The sequence below is a fragment of the Taudactylus pleione genome, unplaced genomic scaffold (genome assembly GCF_031769625.1).
Source record: "Taudactylus pleione unplaced genomic scaffold, aTauple2 ptg000162l, whole genome shotgun sequence".
In the NCBI taxonomy this organism is placed as follows: domain Eukaryota; kingdom Metazoa; phylum Chordata; class Amphibia; order Anura; family Myobatrachidae; genus Taudactylus; species Taudactylus pleione.
Genome location: NW_028284564.1, coordinates 13,294,268 through 13,317,804, shown reverse-complemented (window position 1 = coordinate 13,317,804; position 23,537 = coordinate 13,294,268). Strand labels below are relative to the sequence as shown.

At 40.7% G+C, this 23,537-nt stretch overlaps 1 protein-coding gene across 1 annotated transcript in view; it reads left to right on the top strand.

The window, feature by feature from the left end:
- AIFM3 (AIF family member 3) overlaps positions 1–20,971 on the top strand; it is a 114,242-nt gene extending 93,271 nt beyond the window's left edge. Inside the window, exons 17-22 of the mRNA XM_088475119.1 lie at positions 1,530–1,628; positions 5,874–5,949; positions 11,146–11,205; positions 13,892–13,996; positions 17,812–17,832; positions 20,049–20,971. Of these exons, the coding sequence (XP_088331245.1) occupies positions 1,530–1,628; positions 5,874–5,949; positions 11,146–11,205; positions 13,892–13,996; positions 17,812–17,832; positions 20,049–20,088 (401 nt within the window). The 3' untranslated portion in view covers positions 20,089–20,971. The remainder of the gene's footprint in view (positions 1–1,529; positions 1,629–5,873; positions 5,950–11,145; positions 11,206–13,891; positions 13,997–17,811; positions 17,833–20,048) is intronic.
- The last annotated feature ends 2,566 nt before the right edge of the window (positions 20,972–23,537 follow it).

The window sequence follows — 23,537 nt, the reverse complement described above, 5'->3', positions numbered from 1 at the left end:
GATCTGTCAGATTGAGCTTTATCATGAAGATCACTAGATAACAAAACATTTTCTTATCTATATATAGAGCAGAACACTAGAGGAATGTATCCTGGGATTGCAATAACAAGTCCATAGTGACCCGCAGTATAGCATACAAGACTGTTACTAGAGACAAACAACATTTTCAAAACTGTTCAGCATAATATTCGCTTCATTCCACATTTTGTGGCAATCTTTGCAGCATTAACCGGTGGAACGTGGAGAGAGGTCCTAACTTCTTTCATTCCTAACTCAGATAGCAGAATGAATTCACTCTAATATTCCCTGTTCTATTTAAAGGATTTCTGTTTCACAAAATGCTGATTACAATTACAGCGCCGTATGGCAAAACAATCGTGGAACTGATTGCATTGCCAGAATTTAGCATCACTGCAAAATGGCCGTCCAGACACAAAACTCAATTTGCATAATCATGAGAATGATTAGTAGCACTTTCATGTAACAGTACGGGTACCCAGGTTTTTAAGGTTATATTTTTTAAGACAATGCTTAATTAATGTTAGTAGTGCTAGATGGAAGTATTTTAGCAGCTGACTGCTAAGTACAAACCAAGGATAAGTATGAATAGTGTAATAGCAGCATAGTATAGTACTGTCCAGGCAACTTGTCCTTAATAAGGAGTATTTAAACCAGCTGAATTTTGACTCCTTTTGCAATATGACTCAATCTACAAATTAGGAATGTACTTATCTGATATGTATTCAGATCTAGGACCTGATTCAGAGCCGCTTGCTAGATGCCAATGCTCGTATCCTGCGTATGCAAATTTTTCAAAGTGATGGCATGGGAAGCAATCGCTCGCCAAGGCATAAGAATGCCCACCATGTCTTGGCGAGTGATCACTTTGTGTTAGCGTACGCCCATTAGCGTAGGCAGAGCTGCCCACCAGCACACGTCATCTCCAGGAAGTGTATGAAAACATTGGTACATCGAGGACCATTGGAAGCAAACGCAGTGCTTGTGGTTGCCTCTACTCTACCGCAAGCTCTGCGAGGATTTCAATGTAAAAAAAAAGGCAAGTGACGTGTACTATGACGCTGCCTGTTAATTATGCACACCTCTGAAACGGCGTTGAAACACTCAGGCACACCTGCGTTCGCACCTCCAACCCCCCGTTATTACAGGACAGCCCCTGTTACCACCCACAAACGGCCTCTCCTGTCACTCATTACACTGGGCTGTGCTGGGCGAGCGACCGAATCCCGATCGCTATGAGTGGTTCGCGCGCGCGCACTGCAATGCATGCGCTCTGAGCAACAATCGCCCGCGAGCGATCGCGCCCTAGCGAGCGGCTCTGAATCAGGCCCCTAGTGAAGTATTTTACTAGGATTTGTATAAAAAAAAAAAGTCATAGTAACTTGCAATAACACTTACTGTATAATTGCCACCTAGGTGAATTGTTGTTAACCCTTTCCTGACATATTCGGTAGTGGTGTGCGTATCCCATTACATCCAGACTTCTTACTTCCTGTTGTCTTGGGTTCCAGGCCGTATCGCAGCACTGAACATGCTGGCTCAGGGCACAGAAATAAATACTATTCCTTACCTGTGGACGGCAATGTTTGGGAAGAGCATACGCTATGCTGGTAAAGTATAATGTGTATGGTTAATATTTACTTGTTTCCACAAACTTCAAGCTGGGAAATACAAGTGCTATGCTGGCTACAATGGTAGCGAGAGGGAGGATGGCAGGAGAGACTGGAGAAAGATAATGGTATATGAGAGAGTAGTAAAATCATGACATGAGAGTTATGGGCGATGGAATGATGACAAACATGACATCAGGGAAGGAATAAACCTATAAACGATAATTGAATTATGGGGATTGCTTGCAGAAAAGAAGACTGTGGCTGTTATAGTGCAATGTTCCCGGATTTCCATGCAAAGAAAGGTCATGAAAGTGACAGTTTTACACATGCACATGAATCACGCGGAACTGTGATGATCTATAGAAATATTACTGTAGATACATGTATTCTGCTTACTGCAGCCAAAATAAAAAGGTCATTGTGCCTAATATTAAAATAAGCAACAAGCACCTTATCTGGTGAATCATGGAAAGAGAGAGAGAGATTTTTCAGTGCACTGAGGCGCTAGTGCAGATTCGGTTATAAAAGGGACACAAGGCACACTTGCATCTCCAGGTTTATCGCCCATAGCTATACAGTTATTTAGCAAGTTCTAGGCGCGGCAAGCCCGTGCGTTAACTCTTAGCTTTTGGATTAAGTGCCCGGAGCTATGGAATTACCCCACGGAATCACACTTTTTGAGGCTGAGAAATAATCGGCGTTAAGTGCACCCTCGGCAGCGGGCAGTAATTGAATATCTCAGGGCAGAGCTGCAGTAAGTCTCACGGCTAATAGAATCTGCTCCCTAGTCTTAAGGTGGTTTGAACTCATATATTTAATAGAAAGGCATTTTTACACAGAGATGTACTCAGAGGTTGTGGTATGTTAGGTTGAAATTCAGAATGTCGACACCAGAATGGTGACATGGTAAACAGTCGGCAAGATGACATAGAGGTCAATCCAATGAGGTGCGTATTGCGAGTAGCGAGTTTCTTTCTTGAAACTCGCAGACTTTGCACGAATGCGCGCTCCCGAGAATTCTCCAATCCAATTAAAAATGCCTATTTGCGGTACTCGCAGCAGAGGGGTACGAATTGACTGCCAAATGATATGCGAGAGAAGTGCATGAAAAAGTGGAGAGACCATCCTGGACCCCCCAAAAGTGATAATTTTGTTAACAGGACCGAATAGAAGGCTGTTTGTGGGCATTAGGAAGGTACTGTAAGTTTTGTCAAATGGCTGATTTGTACTTTTAAAAAAAAATAAAAATAAATTATAAAAAGCAAACTTTTTTTCATTTATCCACAAACGAATTAAATGAAAAATGCAAAAAAAAAGTAGGAAAAAAAGGTTATTTTGGGGTACTTTAAGGGCGCCTTGAAAAATTTGAATAAAATTATACAAAACAATTATATTTTCAATTAAAATATTGTAATTAAATTTGGGGTGCCTAAACTAACAAAAAAGTTGATTTACTTGTTGGACTTATTAAGCTAATTGGAAACTTCCCACTGCCTAATTAGTCATTAGGGGCGGTGTCTGTAGCACACGCAGGGGGGGTTTCTGAGCACACAGAAACACCCCCAGATGAACCAAGCTGCACCTCCTCCCCGCCTGGCACTGCCCCCTCCCTCGCCGCTGCCACGATCAGAGCTCACAGAAACCCATTCTGGCAGCTGGCTACAGGAGAAGACAAGATGGCCACGGCCACTTCTCCCATAGGCCTTTGTGGAGCAGAGCCGTGAGTGACAACTGACTGCTCCACCTCCATATAAGCGCCCAGCACCCGGGCCAGCTATCGGACCAGGTGCCAGGCGGCATGTTCATCAGCAGCATTAGCCGCATCTACAAAGAAAAGAAGGTGGCAGCCAGAGCCTGTCAGTCCCTTCTTACTCAAGATAATTAGATACTTGGTGAGAGAGGGGCGGTGGGGCGGGCACTGACTGGGGGCATATATACATATTTATATATGTATGTATATGTGTGTGTGTATATACTGTGTATGTGTGTGTGTGTGTGTATATATATATATATATATAATTATATATATATATATATATATATATATATATAGCAGAAACAGCAAACAAACGGCGGCACTCGGAGACTTTCATGAAAAAGTAAGTGTATTTAAATATCCATAACAGGCACCAACGTTTCGGGACGACTGCGTCCCTTTGTCAAGGTAATCAAGGTGTCATTGATTACCTTGACAAAGGGACGCAGCGGTCCCGAAACGTTGGTGCCTGTTATGGATATTTAAATACACTTACTTTTTCATGAAAGTCTCCGAGTGCCGCCGTTTGTTTGCAGTTTCTGCTGTATGGATTTATGCGGAGGGCACCGGAGTTGATGAAACACTGTATATGCGAGTGCCGATCCACGAAATTTTCTATATATATATATATATATATATATATATATATATATATACATACACATAGGCCCTCATTCAGAGCCGTACGCTCTGAGCAGAGCGCACGCTCTGAATGAGGGCTGGCCTCCATGAGTCCAGGAGGAGGCTGGCCTCCTCCTGGACGCTCGTATAGCTGTGGATCACCACCCACAGGCTATACGAGCGTGCAGTTTGATGGCCGCGATGGTCGTGACCATCGCGACCATCGAAACTGTGAGCCGGAGCCTGCGGTTGAGGTTTTCAACCGCAAGCTCCGGAGTGATTTTGGCTCTATCAGAGCCAAAATCACTCCCACTGACATCACTAGTGATGTCAGTGGGCCGGCTTCTGACGGGAGGCGTTCCCGTGGGAACGCCCCCGTCAGGGAGGCACGCCCCCGGCACGCCTACCAAAGGGGGCGTGCTGTCAATCAACATCGACAGCACGCCCCCTTTGATCCCTCCGTCGTGCTCATGCTCAGTCCAGAACATCGACCCACTTGCGAGCGGACAGCCGCTCGCGAGTGGGTCTGAATCAGGCCCCATACACCCTTAAGAATCTGTAAACCACTGGGTGTCCAAGGGGTTCAGCACAGTGTCCAGACATTTTAACCTTAAAATAAAGATTTTCCTTTCCATCTATTTCTCACCCACAGGGAGGTGCGAATGGAAAAATGCAAATTCAGTTGACTGGTTCTGTGCGTGTTACTAATTGGATTGCAAAATTAATTCGCCATGCAAACGAAGAGAATATAGCAACTCGCAAATTCGCACTTGAATGGATTGACCCTATAGTGTTTTACTAGTGCTAGGACCCTAACCGAACCTTAAATCTAACCCTAACAGCAGTCCCCAGCCATACACCCAGTGTCGGACTAGGGCATGAAGGGCCCACCAGGGAATGCAGTGGTAGGGGCCCAACTTAAGGTGTGTGGCGAGCCACTGGAGGGGGGTGTCCAGTCACCCCAGATGGACTTGGTCAACCATTACTGAGGACAGTGCCCCTTTATAAAGTAGGGGACAGGGGTATGTCAGGACCACCCACTTTGATTGAAAGTAGGGCTAATCTTGGTGTAGTTACTGACTCTAAGAGGATGGGGTGGGCCCTCAGGCAGTGGGGCCCACCAGGGATTTCCCCTGTATACCTGTGGGCCAGTCTGACTCTGCCTAAACCTGTACTATCAACTTTGTGACCGCGGACATTCACAATGTTGACATTATGACCACGTCAACATTGTGAACGTCGACATGTTCATTGTCAACATTCAGACCATGTCGACATTCTGGTGCCAACATCCTGAATGTAAAGATTCTGAATGTCGACATAATGACTACATACCACACTCAGATGTACACTGCACAGCAATTTAAAGAAACAATTCATGTTTAGAAACAAAAAGCATTAATACATAGCTTTGTTGATTGCTTTCAAAAGTTGTTAAAAAGGGCTGTACACGTTGTATACCTAATTGGCAGCTACACAAGCCCATTCCTTGAGTAGTTACACAATGCTAATTTGTGCAATTAGCTTAAGTAAACAGGGTGGCCAAGATAGCTGTGAAGGTAGGTAGTGCTTAAACACGACTTTGTCCCTTTGCAAGTGTATGGCTGGCACTGAGGTCAGAAAAGATTCCTATGTCAGGCAGAGCTAATGATATCTGGTAAATGGATACATGTTTTACATGTCTCAAAGTGCAAAACTTTACACTGTGTCTGACCGTTGTTAGAGAGCCTCTGGGTATGCACCATGCATAAGACCTATATATGCATTTTACTTTTCAAAACAATTGTCATAGATAATTTATATATGTTCACAATGTACGTTATAGACATCCAAGCTATAACTGCGTCTTTATTTTCCTGTTTCAGGCAATGGGGAAGGTTTTGATGATGTCATTATTCAAGGGGATATAGAGGAATCCAAATTTGTGGCATTTTATACAAAGTAAGCCTTCTTTATGTCATGTGTCTCCTTGTGTTATTACTTCACCTCCCTCAGTGGCAGCCCAAGGGTGCAGGGAGTAGCCAGGACCTGACTGACTGCCTTTAGTTTAGTATTAATGCTAGGAAAGTGCTGGCACCAAAGAGCACCTCCGTGTTATAGTCACATCACTGTGATTGCTTAGTTATGGAGTTGTAAAAACATTAATAAAACACATTTTTCTTCCCTAACACACGTGACTGACATACAGACTGACAGTCATTCCAATATGGTGCTAGTCTGCTAACATTTGGTCCTCCTCCCCCTAAGAGGATATCTGCTCAATTGTACACTACATCAGTACACTACACTGGTAACCTACATCACTACACTACATTGGTAACTCACATCACTACACTACATTGGTAACTCACATCACTACACTACATTGGTAAACTACCTCACTACACTACATTGGTACATTACATCGCTACACTACATTGGTACACTACATCACTACACTACATCGCTACACTACATTGGTAACCTACAGTACATCACTACACTACATTGGTACACTACATTGGTAACCTACAGTACATCACTACACTACATTGGTACACTACATCTCTACACTACATTGGTACACTACATCGCTACACTACATTGGTACACTACATTGGTAACCTACAGTACATCACTACACTACATTGGTACACTACATCACTACACTACATTGGTAACCTACATCACTACACTACATTGGTACACTACATTGGTAACCTACAGTACATCACTACACTACATTGGTACACTACATCACTACACTACATTGGTACACTACATCACTACACTACATTGGTAACCTACAGTACATCACTACACTACATTGGTACACTACATCACTACATTACATTGGTAACCTACAGTACATCACTACACTACATTGGTACACTATATCACTACACTCCATTGGTAACCTACTTCACTACACTACATTGGTAACCTACAGTACATCACTACACTACATTGGTACACTACATCACTACACTACATTGGTAACCTACAGTACATCACTACACTAAATTGGTACACTACATAACTACACTACATTGGTAACCTACATCACTACACTACATTGGTAACCTACAGTACATCACTACACTAAATTGGTACACTACATCACTACACTACATTGGTAACCTACATCACTACACTACATTGGTAACCTACAGTACATCACTACACTACATTGGTACACTACATCACTACACTACATTGGTAACCTACAGTACATCACTACACTACATTGGTAACCTACATCACTACACTACATTGGTAACCTACAGTACATCACTACACTACATTGGTACACTACATCACTACACTACATTGGTATACTACAGTACATCAATACACTACATTGGTAACCTACAGTACATCACTACACTACATTGGTACACTACATAACTACACTACATTGGTAACCTACATCACTACACTACATTGGTAACCTACAGTACATCACTACACTACATTGGTACACTACATAACTACACTACATTGGTAACCAACATCACTACACTACATTGGTACACTACAACACTACACTACATTGGTAACCTACAGTACATCACTACACTACATTGGTAACCTACAGTACATCACTACACTACATTGGTAACCTACATCACTACACTACATTGGTAACCTACAGTACATCACTACACTAAATTGGTACACTACATCACTACACTACATTGGTAACCTACATCACTACACTACATTGGTAACCTACAGTACATCAATACACTACATCACTACACTACATTGGTAACCTACATCACTACACTACATTGGTAACCTACAGTACATCACTACACTAAATTGGTACACTACATCACTACACTACATTGGTAACCTACATCTCTACACTACATTGGTACACTACATAACTACACTACATTGGTAACCTACATCACTACACTACATTGGTAACCTACATCATTACACTACATTGGTAACCTACAGTACATCACTACACTACATTGGTAACGTACATCACTACACTACATTGGTAACCTACAGTACATCACTACACTACATTGGTACACTACATCACTACACTACATTGGTAACCTACATCACTACACTACATTGGTAACCTACAGTACATCACTACACTACATTGGTACACTACATCACTACACTACATTGGTAACCTACATCACTACACTACATTGGTAACCTACATCACTACACTACATTGGTAACCTACAGTACATCACTACACTACATTGGTACACTACATCACTACACTACATTGGTAACCTACATCATTACACTACATTGGTAACCTACAGTACATCACTACACTACATTGGTAACCTACATCATTACACTACATCGATACACTACACTATAAAGGTAAAACAAAATACAGCTCTTTGTCCCTAAACCCTATAATGGATTTGCACTTTGTGTAAGCACAATTATTAAGTATCAATAAATAATATAAATATTTGGAATAGCAGTAATCACGTGGGGAATGATCATGGCAAAAGGTCTTTACTCATTTTTCCCAGATTAATGTCTACATAATAAAACTACATTTATTAGCTATTTTACTACAAGAAAGCTATATCAGTTAAGAAATAAAAAAAATAATACAAATATATAATATTCCCTTTTGTATATGAAGGTGTAAAAAATTTCCTGGTAAATGGCATAGCCGACACGTGACAAGTGGCCTGGCCCAGTCATGTAATGGTTAAGATATCATGGCTTATGTAATAGCCTGGAAGATGCAGGCACAGGGCACGATTCTGTCTGGCAACTAAAGCTGGCCACACACTAGACCAACTTACATCCAACCAGCCAACTAGTTGACTGGTTGGAATGAAAATCTGGTAAGGTATGAAAGCAAATGACAATCAGCAATTTGCTCCCAAACGCCGGAAAATGGACAAAAACTGTTGTTTGAACAAATTGTTTAGTTAAAACATTTAACAAACTTGTCTGAACGTCCATTTTCATCAGTTTTCTGGCATTTAGGAGCAAATTGCTGATCATTTACTCCCATTCCTTACCAGATTTTCATTCCAACCAATCAACTAGTTGGATGGTTGGATGAAAGTTGGTCTAGCGTGTGGCCAGCTTAAGCAATTTCCTCATAGTTGTAGATGAGTTATGCTGACCATTGTGGTTGTTCACTTTTGATTTTGGAGATCATTTGGCAGTCACATAAGTACATGTTGTCAGTAACATTGTAAGGATCCATTAGAGCTATATTATATATCTATGTAAATGCATGCATTCATGGTTTCCATGGAAATGATAGGTTACATACTGAATTACTGTTTTAGAATAGAAGCAGGGGATAACATGCAATTGCTGAGTCCCCAAGCAAAGCCTGGGAGCCTGGCGATGTGTTTCCATGCTCAGGGCCTGAGTTAAGGTGCTCCAGCCAATCAGCTCCCAACTGTCATCTGTTTGAAAAATGACAGTTGGGAGCTGATTGGTTGGAGCACAATTTATCATATGCAACGAGTTTTATCACTCATTATGAATGATGAAACTTGTTGATAAATAATCCAACAAAGCAAAATTATTGTGTCATCCAGTGGCGCTGGATATAAAATGTTGCAAAACACAAAGTATTGGGATAGTACTTAATCCTTATCAGAAATTTGAAATCCTGCTGATCATCCTTTTGTATCTGGAGTTCTCAAAATCTTCATACTTTGTCCATATGATACATGTAACAAAAATAGTAAAGGAATCTCTTAATAGTCTGATGTAATTTTCCTATTAATGTTCATATGCAGAATGACGTTGTTCTTATCAAATGGGCACGTATGGTTGATGCGTACCCCACTCACATTAGAAAGTGTGGTTTAACTCCTAAAAAGGTTTCTTTACTCTTCCTTCCTAATTGTTATTCCAAACAAGTCTTTTTATATCGTGACACACAAATATTTATGAGGGGTGAAGTGATGCGTACCCTACTCACATGGTGTAAATGCTGTAACCTGCATATAATGGTTTCTTTTCGGATATCCTCCTGGAGTATCCTCGGGGTTAATTCCCATATGATGTTTCCTCCCCGCTGTTTCATAGAAGAGGAGTTTGCCTAGTCCCACCTGCTGCCTGTCTCCTCAGGCAGCAGGTGGGACTAGGCAAACTCCTCTTCTATGAAACAGCGGGGAGGAAACATCATATGGGAATTAACCCCGAGGATACTCCAGGAGGATATCCGAAAAGAAACCATTATATGCAGGTTACAGCATTTACACCATGTGAGTAGGGTACGCATCACTTCACCCCTCATAAATATTTGTGTGTCACGATATAAAAAGACTTGTTTGGAATAACAATTAGGAAGGAAGAGTAAAGAAACCTTTTTAGGAGTTAAACCACACTTTCTAATGTGAGTGGGGTACGCATCAACCATACGTGCCCATTTGATAAGAACAACGTCATTCTGCATATGAACATTAATAGGAAAATTACATCAGACTATTAAGACATTCCTTTACTATTTTTGTTACATGTATCATATGGACAAAGTATGAAGATTTTGAGAACTCCAGATACAAAAGGATGATCAGCAGGATTTCAAATTTCTGATAAGGATTAAGTACTATCCCAATACTTTGTGTTTTGCAACATTTTATATCCAGCGCCACTGGATGACACAATAATTTTGCTTTGTTGGATTATATGTATTGGAGTCGGGTGAGCCTCCATTTGTTGTGTTGAACTGGGGGCAGCAGGTTTTGCGCACCATACCTTATAGTCACTTTTTAATAGATTGTTGATAAATAAGGCCCTCAGTGACCTATTTGGTTATTAGTTTTAAATTCTTCCATGTCTTTTTTTGTATTATATATGCCACAAGAGACCAATGAGGTTTGGAGCCCATGAGTGAATCCCCTAATAACCTCAGTAGCCTCTGTGGCTGCACAAAATGGACACTTTTCAGATTCAGTATAAGAGTACACCAGACGACTACCCTGGAGATTTTTTACTGTTTGCATAATGATCTCATCATTGATGAATGTTGATAAAATGACTGGTATTGTCACCTTTCTTATGCATAATTGATCAATACGTCTAAAAAAATATTTTATTCATTACACTGAGCCTTGCCTCTGTCACAGGTTATTATCTAGAGCTTCAAAATAGTTGTGTAAAGATGTGCGTTATTTTACTACTTAGGCGATCCAAAAGGCGGTTGTATCCCAATAGTAAGATGACACCCTACGTAGAGCAATGGAGGTAATATTTAGGAGCACTCATTGAAGGCTCCAGGTTAAAGGTCACTTTCTCTGGTTCTTACAGACTGAACAATAGAGCTGACCTCCTGTTTTAAAATAATGGTGCCATTCTGCTACTTGTGTACATTTTTGCATTTTGTGGTGATTTTTCTAGACCCATAGAGGGATCTTGCAATCACTCTCTGAGCTAGGCTGCAGGAAGTCCCTCTGTGCATCATGGCTTTTTACAGTCACGAAGGGGCCTGTAGGTAGAAGTAAAGTGAATTTCTTCTTGATCGCCAAGATTGGCATCTTATTGGACTCCATGAGGAACATGTATTAAGAGTCGATTTTGATTCCATTTAAAATCTACCAAAATAGAATTAACATCCCCACAAAATCAACCACAGTGTTTCTATTCAATATAGATCATTTACTAACAGTCCATTTCTGTTCCATTCTTATTTTGATGGTGCATTGGTTTCTATTTGAAGTTCTAAATGTATTCTATTCTCCAAATCAACCTGAAAATCGACCCAAATTATGCAAAAACATTCCTACTGGCCAAAACATGTTACACGCACTGTATTATCCACAAACACCTCCATCCCAGTGCTAATTTGCATATCCATGATTTAAAAAAAATCATTGATATGCCTTTAAATGCCTGATTTATACAGCCAGAGTGCCCCACATATTTCAAATAGAACAATTTCTGATGGTTCTATTGTAAATTGTCTATTTTGTGTCGATTTTGGGTCTATTTTCAAATCGACTTTTAGTAAATTAGCTTTTTCTACTGATGACTATGGGGGAAGTACCGATACAGGATTTTGAGTCAGTTTTGCCTTTAGCAAATTCCTGATTGTCAAAATCACAACCAAATCGCCTCAAAATCACCACAAAAAGAATGGAACTGAAAATCACCCCTTAGTAAATTTACCCCCATGTCCCTCTGATTTTTATTAATACATTTAAGCGTATAAAGATTCATAATTGCCGTGATATGCAGCGATAATGATTCTTAATTTTCGGGGGCTTTCTGCAATTGATAATAAATATCCCCGATTTAGTTATAGCTTGCTGCAGGGTAAGGATACAGTAGCTAAGCCTTGCTGTTCCTCTTGATTGTAGCTAAATAAGTACAGCTTGCCTCCATTAGATAATATTATTCAATATCCTAAAGTAGGATATGTACCCTATGAATAAAATAAGAAGTACAGTTGGCTATCTCCATTTTCCATACACACAGTAGTATCTACGGCACAGTTCGTTAAAAGTTTTAATTTAGGTGGTTTCTCTATTGTTCAGTCTCTCGGTAATAACTTTACCATTGGGATCTTAATTTCATACTATGTGGTATTTCTTTTCCAATCTTCTGCCTTTATCCAGCCACCATCACAAATCACACATTCTTAGGGACTTGAGCCATGGTGTTGGTAACAGAATGTATTATCTCAGTTTTGCATGATACACATCTAATTGCTGTATGTAATAGACTATAATGCAAATATGACTAACAGACACAGCTACAGTACCTGTGTGTGTGTGTGTGTGTGTTAGTGTCCCACTACCTCATACACATATATACGGCATAACAAAGTTCTGTAACTGTGTTTCAGCTATGAGCTGTGGGCGGCAATTCTATTTTGAGTATTGTCTGCAAACTTATTTTGTCCAGCTGTCCAAAAGCCACCAACCAGTCTTATTATAATTAATCCTAATATTAACCCAAATACTTGCATGTCCAATTAAAAAAAATGAATATGAATGGCAAACAATTTAATAATTACTGTATCGTTGTATTCTATATTCTTGGAATGTTTTAGGATAAATTATTTTTTTTTTGCATATGGTATTTGGTTTGTCTGTACAGTAATATATACTATGAAAATAAGATTTTATAGTACTTGTGTCCACCTGTCCATCTGCTTTATGGCGTATTGAGGGATTATTGAGGCCTCAGGAACAGTGCTGGGCAGCAAGATGTTTTTGGGGTGTCACAATCATAAGTAGCTCCCAAACATATGGGCATTGTGAAGAAGCATCAGATCATACCGTGAGATCTACATGTAATGGTCACACAGTAAACGCTATAAATGAACCTACTTTATGACCCCTAGCAAAGGTAGCGGGGACATCACCACCCACTGTCAGACCAATCTGCATCATAGGTTGCATGGATGCACTGCACTAAATAAAAACATACTATAGAAGGGAAATTACTCTGTTCTTGTTCCGCCTGTATCTCACCTGTGCGCAGGTCTCTTCATGACTGGCCATTCCATATATTTATTGTTTGATTGTGATTAGCAGTGGAACAGTGCATTATTGGGCCCCATAGCTATATCTGGGTAGGAGCATGCTCTCCCCCTGGGAGGGGGAGTGCATGTGGCATGGAGGGGGGATGACCCGGCATTGTTAAGCCACCTCTCACCTCTGTGCCCCATGGTGGTCTGCATCACAGTTGTTCCATCATTATAATGAACCTGACAAGAGCCCGGCCACTGTGTTGCTAGTCTGAATGGTGTAGAATCAGCTCTAAGCGGTTATTCAATAAAAGCAACAATGTTTTATATATCATGTTACATTTGACAAACCTTCAAGTATTACGATACAATCACAAAATAATTTTAGATATTGGACGTATTGATGTTAAAATGCACATACTAAAGAAGCCAAACTGTGCTTGTTTCTATATATTGCAGGAATGATGAGGTCATTGCAGTAGCCAGTATGAACTATGACCCAATAGTATCCAAGGTAGCGGAAGTCATGGCATCTGGAAAATCTATACGCAAGCGAGATGTTGAGTAAGTTGGGATTTATGTAAATCTTTTGTTTTAGAGCCTCGAATTAATGTTCAATTAATGTGAATTAATGTTCAATGGGCCTGATTCAGTAAGGATAGATTTCTCCAGCGGTTCCCCTGATTAGTTAAGCCATCACTTCCCAATACACTGGTATAGGGAGAGCAATTCAAAGAATCACTAAGCTTCTAAGAAATGTTTCTCTATCTCAGGATGGCGTAATGTGCCTCCGGAGGGGGGGAAGAGCAGGGAAGACAGCGGTTTCCCTGCCTTCTCCATGCTCTCTCCGCCCCCTTTAGCTGCAGCAGCCAATCAGAGGAACCCTGGGCATATTCCAAGTCACCTCCACCTTGCTGTGCAGTGCCCCCTCACTCTGCCCCTAACCCCACCACCACCGCTATAGTAAGGTGACCTGACATATACATATGCAGGGTCACCTCCTCCGTGCTGCCTGCTGCCCCAGTGTGCGCTCTCACTCTGCCCCTACCTCCGACGTCATTAGTAAGGTGACCCGGCATATGCAGGGGCGTAGAGAGCCGGCTGCTGATAGGTGATAAGGAGGGGGAGGCGGTGTTGGACCCAGGCCCCCGCCAGGCCCCTTCAACAAGCCCAGGCCCAGGTAATTAGTACCAGCCCCCCCCCCTCGGCACCCTGACATATGCCAGGGCACCTCCTCTGTGATGCCTGCTGCCCCAGTGTACCCTCTTACTCTGCCCCTATCCCCACCGTAAAGTGACCATGCATAAGCCGGGTCACTAGCTCTTACCTTCCCAGCGCTGCCACCACACCGCTGCACTGACTTGAAATGTGTAGGCTTTCTGAAGTGCCCGGACGCATATACCTCTGCGTCCGGGCACTCTGCCCACACCACCGCTCTGTAACCTTTTTCCTCCTGCCACTCTGTCTGAAGTGATGCGATATATAGTGAAAAGTATCAATTCAGTTTTCTCTTTCTTCATGAATAGAGTCCCTAGTATGAGAGGCCTATTTGCACTCCATCATAGTATGCCAGTGAGGGAAACTTATTCCAACAAGTTGTCCCACAGTGTTCCTTTTAGTGACGTCCAAAGGAGGTACCCCTAGTAATGTCCAAAGGAGGTACCCCTAGTAATGTCCAAAGGAGGTACCCCTAGTAATGTTTAAGGGACCTTTATTAGGGATACATTTAGGAAGCCGGCGGCCACAATACCAACCGCCAGCTTCCCGAATCCTCAATCCCAGCTAGGGTTAAATGACAGGCGTCTAAAATCTAGACGCCTGTCAATTTCCCGATGCTGGGAGACAGGCGCCCGGCATCCCGATCGAAGAGATGCCGGGCGCCGCGAGCGGGCAGCCGCGGGGGGGAGGGTTAGGTTTAGGGCACCCGGGGGGGGACTTAGGGTTAGGCACCCCCCGGGAGGGTTAGGCTAGGGGGAGAGAGGGTTAGGCACCCCCGGGGGGGACTTAGGGTTAGGCACCCCCCCCGGGGGACTTAGGTTTAGGCAGCGGGGAAGGGGGGGTTAGGGTTAGGCACTTAGAGGGTGGAGGTTAGGGTTAGGCACTTGGGGGGGAGGTTAGGGTTAGGCACCCCTAAGGAGGGTTAGGGGGATTGGTTAGGTTCGTTTTCACTTACCTTAGGGACGATCAGCATTTCCATCGCTGTCGGGCTTCCGCTGCCGGGCTATGCTCTTTTGTCGGGCTGCTGCTGCCGGGAATCGGACTGCCGGCCATGCGGCAGCCGGGATTTCATAATGAATGCCTTTATTATTTGTTCAGCAAAGCAGTTCTGGAGCCAGAGGTAAATGATGGGTACTTAGCAGCTATATTATGCTAACGGCTGATGAAAGGTAGGCTTTGGAGACTAGTGTACACCAGGCTACAGTATTGCCCAACATGATGCCTTCCCACCAGGTACAAAATGCTCTGCTATTGGATTTCCCATTTCATTTACGATTGCAGTCATCAATGTTAGACTAATTGATTAGAAGGGTGTTTAAATACAGATGACAGAAGTCCAGGAGCAGAGCATTTTGTACCTGTTAAAGGCTATGAAGTATTGAAATCTTAATATGGAAAACAGCCAAATAAATACATATTTGATTCTTTAAAAGACCTCACAAAGTACCTCACCTGATTTTAGGTTTTGTTGGGTCATACAAACTATGGCCCTCATTCAGAGCCACTCACTAGCGGCAGTACGCTCCTTCCGAGCGATGTTCGCACATCTGCGCATGCGTACGGTTTTTAGTACGCATGCGCGAACCAGTCAGTGCGGCTGAAAATCGTTTGTACGCAATATAGCGAGTGCCTGCTATTTTGAGTGACAGAATGAGGCGTATGTGGGTGGTAACAGGGGAAGGTGCTTGAAAACGGGGAGTGGAGATCAGAACGCAGGCGTGCTTAAAGGTCAAAACGGGCGTTTTATGGGTGTGCATAATTAATATAGCAGCGTCATTGACCACGTCACTTGGTTTTTTTTAACTCAGAACTGCTCGCAAAATAGCGGTTGAAAAAACCAACCACAAGAATAGCGAGCAGTTCATATCCTGTTCGATGTACTCGATTAATCTAATAAATAGCGGACATGACGTATGGTGCGAGCGGCCAGGGGGCGTTTTTAACAAATAAACGAGCGTATGTTTTGCTCGCTCGTTCAGACTTAGAGGTGTGAACAGACTGCAATGTGCGAACGGATCATTTGAATAGCCACCCCTTGTTTTTGAACGAACAAACGCAAATAGTGAACGGCTCTGAATGAGGGCCTATATTAATAATAAAAATATTCAAATTGATTTGACATTTGCTATAGACATTTTCATGTAGGTAGTAATTCAAATTGTGTTTGGGACTTTATGTTAATGCTTCCCTAATAAAAGTAGGCTTACACGTTCGGCGGATACGGTGTTCCCAAGTGTCCCGGTGTTCTTGGCATAAGCCTAATTTTCTTCATTAGAAAATATTTCTTACACAATGCTAATTGTGTCCCGAACTTCAGTTACAGTCCTATTATGTCTCAATACTTTTCTATAGATCTCCTAATCTTCTTTTGCCTTGCACTCCCTCAGTGGGCCGTGGGGCTTATTTATCAAATAGCAATTTTTGAAATCCAGCACATTTTGACTACAATAAAATTGTTATTTTAAAAGCCACTAAAAAAAGTAGAAAATCTGCAATTTAGAAAAATATATATTTGATGAATAAGCCACATTTATTTTTTTTTGCCTATGATAAAAACAGGTTTCTTCGGCTTTGCAGTGATGATTCTTTACCGACTTAAGCAATGTCATAATGACTGAAAAAGTCAATTAAATATAATATAATTTGTGCTGACAAAATTAATTTTGTTGAAAAATTATCCTAAAAAAGAAATTATTAAATATATTTACTGCCTGAATACGTTTTTATGGGCTCGATCCAATCAGGAGCGAAGGGGGGACTTTGCCATTGTAACGGCATACAATTTGCCCCCCTCACGGCCCACTCTCACCCTGGACTCGCACGTTTTTGCTCGTAACCCTAGATTAGAAATCTCCTCATACACTACTGAATAATAAACAGGAGTGGCGTTATATGACAAAGATATTTATCCACTAAATAACAGTGCTATATACAGTATATATATATATATATATATATATATATATAATAAACCTATTTTTCCAGAAAAATAGCCCTGCTAAATACTATACCAGAATTATATACATTACATTTTTCAATCATTAATCTTTGTGTTATAGGAAATATTTTAAGGATAATTTTGCTTTAATTACCATTATCAAATAAATAAATAATGTAACATATCATAATAATTCTTCTTTTAATGCTTCGATCCAATAAAGGATGTTTATCTGTCATGGCAAGTATGTTCATAGATAGTGTGTTAGTGTTACATGTGTCCTTTTATTGATCTGTACATAATTACTTCTTATTATCCTTTTTACTCATTGTGCTCATGTAGAGTTGGACATACATTTGTTGTTTTCTTTTTTTGTGTGTGTAATATATACATTTTTGTATTGCGTGACAAAAAAAAAATGCACATATGTCCTTATCCGCATATCATACACTAATGCCTGAAGAGGCGGAATATAATAGGGAAGGGGAGGAGCAGGCATATGAGGAGCGGGGACAGTGAGGGCTGTTTGTGTACTTGCAACTCTTAAAGTAGATGTTGGCGCAGACACACAGGTCAGGAAGCGTATCTTTTGTAACACTATACCTTAACATTGCCAGATTTCCCTGTAAATAGGCTGCTGCAAACCAGAAACAAAGCAGAAAAGAAATATCCAAAAGTGGAAACACTGCAGCAGACCAGAAAAAAAATGGGCCAAACCCCAAAAAAGGAAACCACTGCTCTATTCAGCACTCGCCCCGACACTGGTGGGAGAGGTCAGAGTTCATACCATCTGTCACTAGTACCAAAGTGGTGACATAATATTTATCACTCTTCAGCATTACCTATATATATAGATTGGCCAGACAATAAGACACTTCATAGCAATATTGTTTTGTGTACAAATAGTGTAATAGGGCTTTAGCATTTAATACTAACACTGTGAGACCGCATCTCTACACCATCATAGGGTGTAAGTGTACGTATGTGTACGCCTGACATATGTCTGGCCCAAATGCTACTGTTTATAGCTGGATCCATCTGAATGAATATATGTACGTAAATGCAGTTTCCACCACATGTCCTGAATTTGCCTGTTTCTGTCCTGTTGGTTATTTCTCCATCAGCTGTACATTTGCCTGTTTGTTCTTATAATGTCTTGCAGTCTACAACTTCATTGTGTGCAGGTGCTGCAAAGGTGACAAATACCAAGTGAAATCACGATGCTGTACGTCACTTTGAGAGGGCGGTGCCATCGCGCTTACACTGATCCAGTCAGTTGTACAGGCTTGGCTGCAGAGTGCAGCCTGCTCAGAGAAAGGGACAAGCCCGCACGGTGGGGGGTGGAACCTGCACAGAGAAAGGGACAAGCCAGCACGGTGGGGGGTGGAGCCTGCACAGAGAATGAGACAAGCCCGCACGGTGGGGGGTGGAGCCTGCACAGAGAAAGGGACAATCCCGCACAGTGGGGGGGTGGAACCTGCACAGAGAAAGGAACAAGCCCGCACGGTGGGGGGTGGAGCCTGCACAGAGAAAGGGACAAGCCCGCACGGTGGGGGGTGGAGCCTGCACAGAGAAAGGGACAAGCCCGCACGGTGGGGGGTGGAGCCTGCACAGAGAAAGGGACAAGCCTGCACGGTGGGGGGTGGAGCCTGCACAGAGAAAGGGACAAGCCCTGGAGTTATTTAGTGCTTTCCTAGCTAGTTGGAAAAATATATGAAAATAATTACTATGTTACATGCATTCTAAAAAGTTAAATTTTATTGTTAACTATATCATGCCCACTTTTTACTGATTGGGATAAAAAGAGGAGGAGAAAGTGGTGGTATAATGTGATACAATATGTAGTGCAAGTAAAGAGATTCCTAAAGTCAAGTTAAAGCAAACTTCCTTCTCGTATAGATTATCCCCTAGGAACAAATTTCTTCACTATAAGGCACCAATTTTACCATTCATTTGGATCTGTGGATTCTCCTTTAAAACCTGGCATATTAAGGGGGAGATGCATCAAATCTTGGAGAGAGATAAAGTGGAGAGCGATAAAGTACCAACCAATCAGCTCCTGTCACTTTACAGGATTGTTTGAAAATTAGGAGCTGATTGGTTGGTACTTTATATCACTCTCCACTTTATCTCTCTCCAAGCTTTAATAAATCTCCCCTTAAATAATAAAAAAATTCCAGTCATTTTAAAAATGTCCTTTGTGGATGGTAAGGGTCTCTGTTCCGAATAACGTGTATTTAGGTGAATTTCAGGGGACCATGAAAAATTCCCTTAAAAACATTAAAATTCAACTTCAATTTTTATAATGCAGCAACTTGATCATGTTTATTATATATATTTATCTCCAGTTACTTTACCAACCATTTCCAGAAAGGTATTGTATAAAAGAGTAGATAGATATTTCTCAAAATAATATAATCTACAAAAATTACTACATATTTTGATCCACCTTCCTTCTAGAACTGGTGATATCGCCTGGCTAACAGGGAAAGGCTCTTAGTCATCTGAGATTGGCCAGGATGGGATTGTATGAAGAGGACAGTGCATGCAGAATGCTCACACAACACTCAACAATTAAAGTTCTTGCTGATTGTGCTGCTAATGAGATTACTGTTTGGCTTTTGCATCCTTGTTGGCAAAATCTAAGCAACGAAATTCATGTTACTGAAACCATTCAATTCATCAGTCTATGAAGGAGATTTATGCTGCAAATGTCATTTATCTTTATGTTCCTGGAACTTTGCTGGAATATTATAACGTCACATACTGTAAACTGAGGATGTCAATTCATTTTATAGTCTGTAATGAAGACTTGACCTTGGACTGGAGCTTTTCTCACATTATGTACCTCTCATTTGACCAATTTCTTTACCTGAGGATAACTGGAACAGTCATATTCAACGATATATATCTTTGCTGACTGTTATTTTCATTAAATGTCAAGTGTCAAACAATTAGTTTGAAAACTAATTTTGCTCTCTAACATCTATACCAGTGGTTCTCAAACTCGGTCCTCAGGACCCCACACAGTTCATGCTTTCCAGGTCACCCATCAGGTGCACAGGTGTATTCATTACTCACTGACACATTTTGAAAGATCCACAGGTGAAGATAATTATTTCACTTGCGATTCTGTGAGGAGACCTGGAAAACATGCACTGTTTGGGGTTCTGAGGTCCGAGTTTGAGAACTTGTGATCTATTCATTCCATACTTTTACCATTGTAACTATTTTATACTGCATGAGGTGCTGCTTCTTATCAAATTGGTATAATCCAGGTTTGTCATTCATGTTCTTACTAAATAAATATTTAGTTATATTTTATTACATTACTCCTTTTTTTTATTGTTTGTAGTAGAGCCCTCTGGTAACCTGCAGATGTCATTGATGTTGTTTATTAAGTGGTTTAGAGGTCTATTTATCAAGCAGTGAAAAGTGTTGAGAAGTGAATCAGTGGAGAAGTTGTCGATAGCAACCAATCAGATTTGAAGTAGCATTTATCAAGTACAATCTATAAAATAATATGTAGGAGCTGATTGGTTGCTATGGCCAATTTCTCCACTGGTCCACTCCTCCACACTTTTCACTGCTTGATAAATAGACCTCTATCAGGGGTATTCAATATGGGAGCGAAAAGTCCGTGCTGGACTTTTCTCTCCACATCGGAGATTTTCCTGGGATAAAGTATCGGGCGCGCACCCGCTTTATCTCCGTATTCAATATAAAACCTACGAAAACGGGAACCTGCGAAGTGGGATCTGCGAAAAAAAACTAAATTTATCTGGAATAAATTGTAGGACCCCCCTAAAACTGTAAAAACATGGGGGATCACTATGGGTACCCCCGTTTTAGCCTGCAAATGAAAGTCGGGGATTGAAATAGTCGCAGCAGGTGTTTTTTTTTCCCAACATTGAAGAAGTGTTGCAGAAGAGCACTTAGGTTATTTTTTTTAGTTTTTTTAAGTGGTCCCATCAAATTTGGGGTACATGAAAATGGGTACTAGCATAGTCTATGTCCCTAAAGTAAGTTTTCAAAAATTCTGCAACTATGCACCTGCCGCTAATAGCCTATTCTAGAATACACCTGATGCATATTTGCAGAATAGCCCTGAAACTATTTCCCTATTGTTAAACACTTTTTTCCTTTTTTTTTTTTTCACCCCAATTTTTCATTAAATTTTTTGGGGTGTCCCTATTTTTTTTTTAAACAGTGTTTGACAGTTATTTTTAAAATGTCATTCCCAGGGGTGCAGGCTATTTTTTTTAAGCCTGCACCCCTATACCCCAATTCTGAACTTTTTTTCGCCACCTATTCAGTGGTGAAAAGTTATCCCTGTTTTTTTTCAAAGACTTTTCAAACCTGTGAAAAGTCTTTGAAATTGAATACGGTGTAAAACCAAAATCTGCGAAAATGACGTCATCGGTGCGAAAACTGAGTTTTCGCTCCATATTGAATACCCTTGTAAATCTTTGACTAGCATTAAAATGGACCAGAGTGCAGCACATGAAGAGCTTTAAAAAGGGATTCTGAAGTCCGGCATCCCGTCTGGATCCCATCATGGATCTATCTCTATGACATGCAATTTACTATTCACATTGCAGAATGCCGGATGGCGCTTGTCATAATGAACTTTGAACCCTTTTAATGATCCACCTTCTATGCCTTTAGCTCTGTTCCACGGAATTGAGATCTTCTGGAGGGGCAATGCGAGCTCACCACTGCGAGCTGACCACTAGAACATGTGCACTAACGGCAGCATTAGCGGAAGAGCAGTGTTATAAACCAATTAATATGCAGTAATACAATGAGTGAAATGTTTCACATATATCAATACACATTATATACTAAGTAATAAAAGTCAATTATATATTTTAAATAAAAAAGTTAATGCACAAAAAGTGCATTAAAAGTATTTTCCGTTAATGAAAACGTATTCTGTATTTTCCTTTAATGAAAATGTATTCTGTATATAGATCTCAGTAAATAATAACTGTAGAGAAAGTACAGATGGCCAAATCTTTCATTATTTGTTTCAATTATACAGATTGTACTTTATTATTGCGATTTGTAATGTAAAATCTCGGCAAGATGTTGTAAATGTATTCAGATTTGGCAGAGATGAAATTATATTCATGTTAGGATATTGTGAAAGATAATTATTTTATTTTTACAGTAAGTTTTGTACAGAGCTATTGACTATATTATATGCAATTTGTACTTCGGAGGACATATAATTTTAGGCTGAGTAAAAGAAAACAATCAGTGTCAGAGCAAGGAGTTTATTGTGTAGTCAGTTTAATATAACTGAGATGCTATAGCTTACAAATGCTGCTTAGTCAAATGATTGAGATTTTTGTATCAAATGCAGATATCCAATTAATGTTAGAAAGATAGTCCTCGGGACTTACTGTAGATTGTATTTTTTACACTTATAGGCCAGTTATATTTGTCCCTTTGCCTGCTGTAACTCCCCATGGATGAAGAAGGCACACTCTGCATTTTGAATGTTCTGGTCTTTCCTACTGGCCTTTAATTGGTCCTAGTGGAGCATACAGGTGTGGTGATATGCAGTGATGTGTACTCCATACATGTATGTATAAACATTATCCATGTAATGACCGGTACATATGTCATATTAGTATAATATCAAATACCAGCCATTGCCTCTGATATCTCACCGCATGTACAGATTGTAACCTGTAACCTTCTATTTCACAGCATCCTAAGTTTTGTCATTGATTATTGTATTGTTCAAATGTCACTCTCTGTTTGTGTATGTATATATATATCTATATACATACAGTATATGGGACATGATGGAGCTTTACTACACAGTGATTAAAGTGTACTTACCTCTGTCACTTACGATTTCCCCTGTATCTTATTAAATCATTTAGTTATATTTTTTAGGGAAAGAATTTCTAATGATACTTTCAAAGTTTTTGAAAG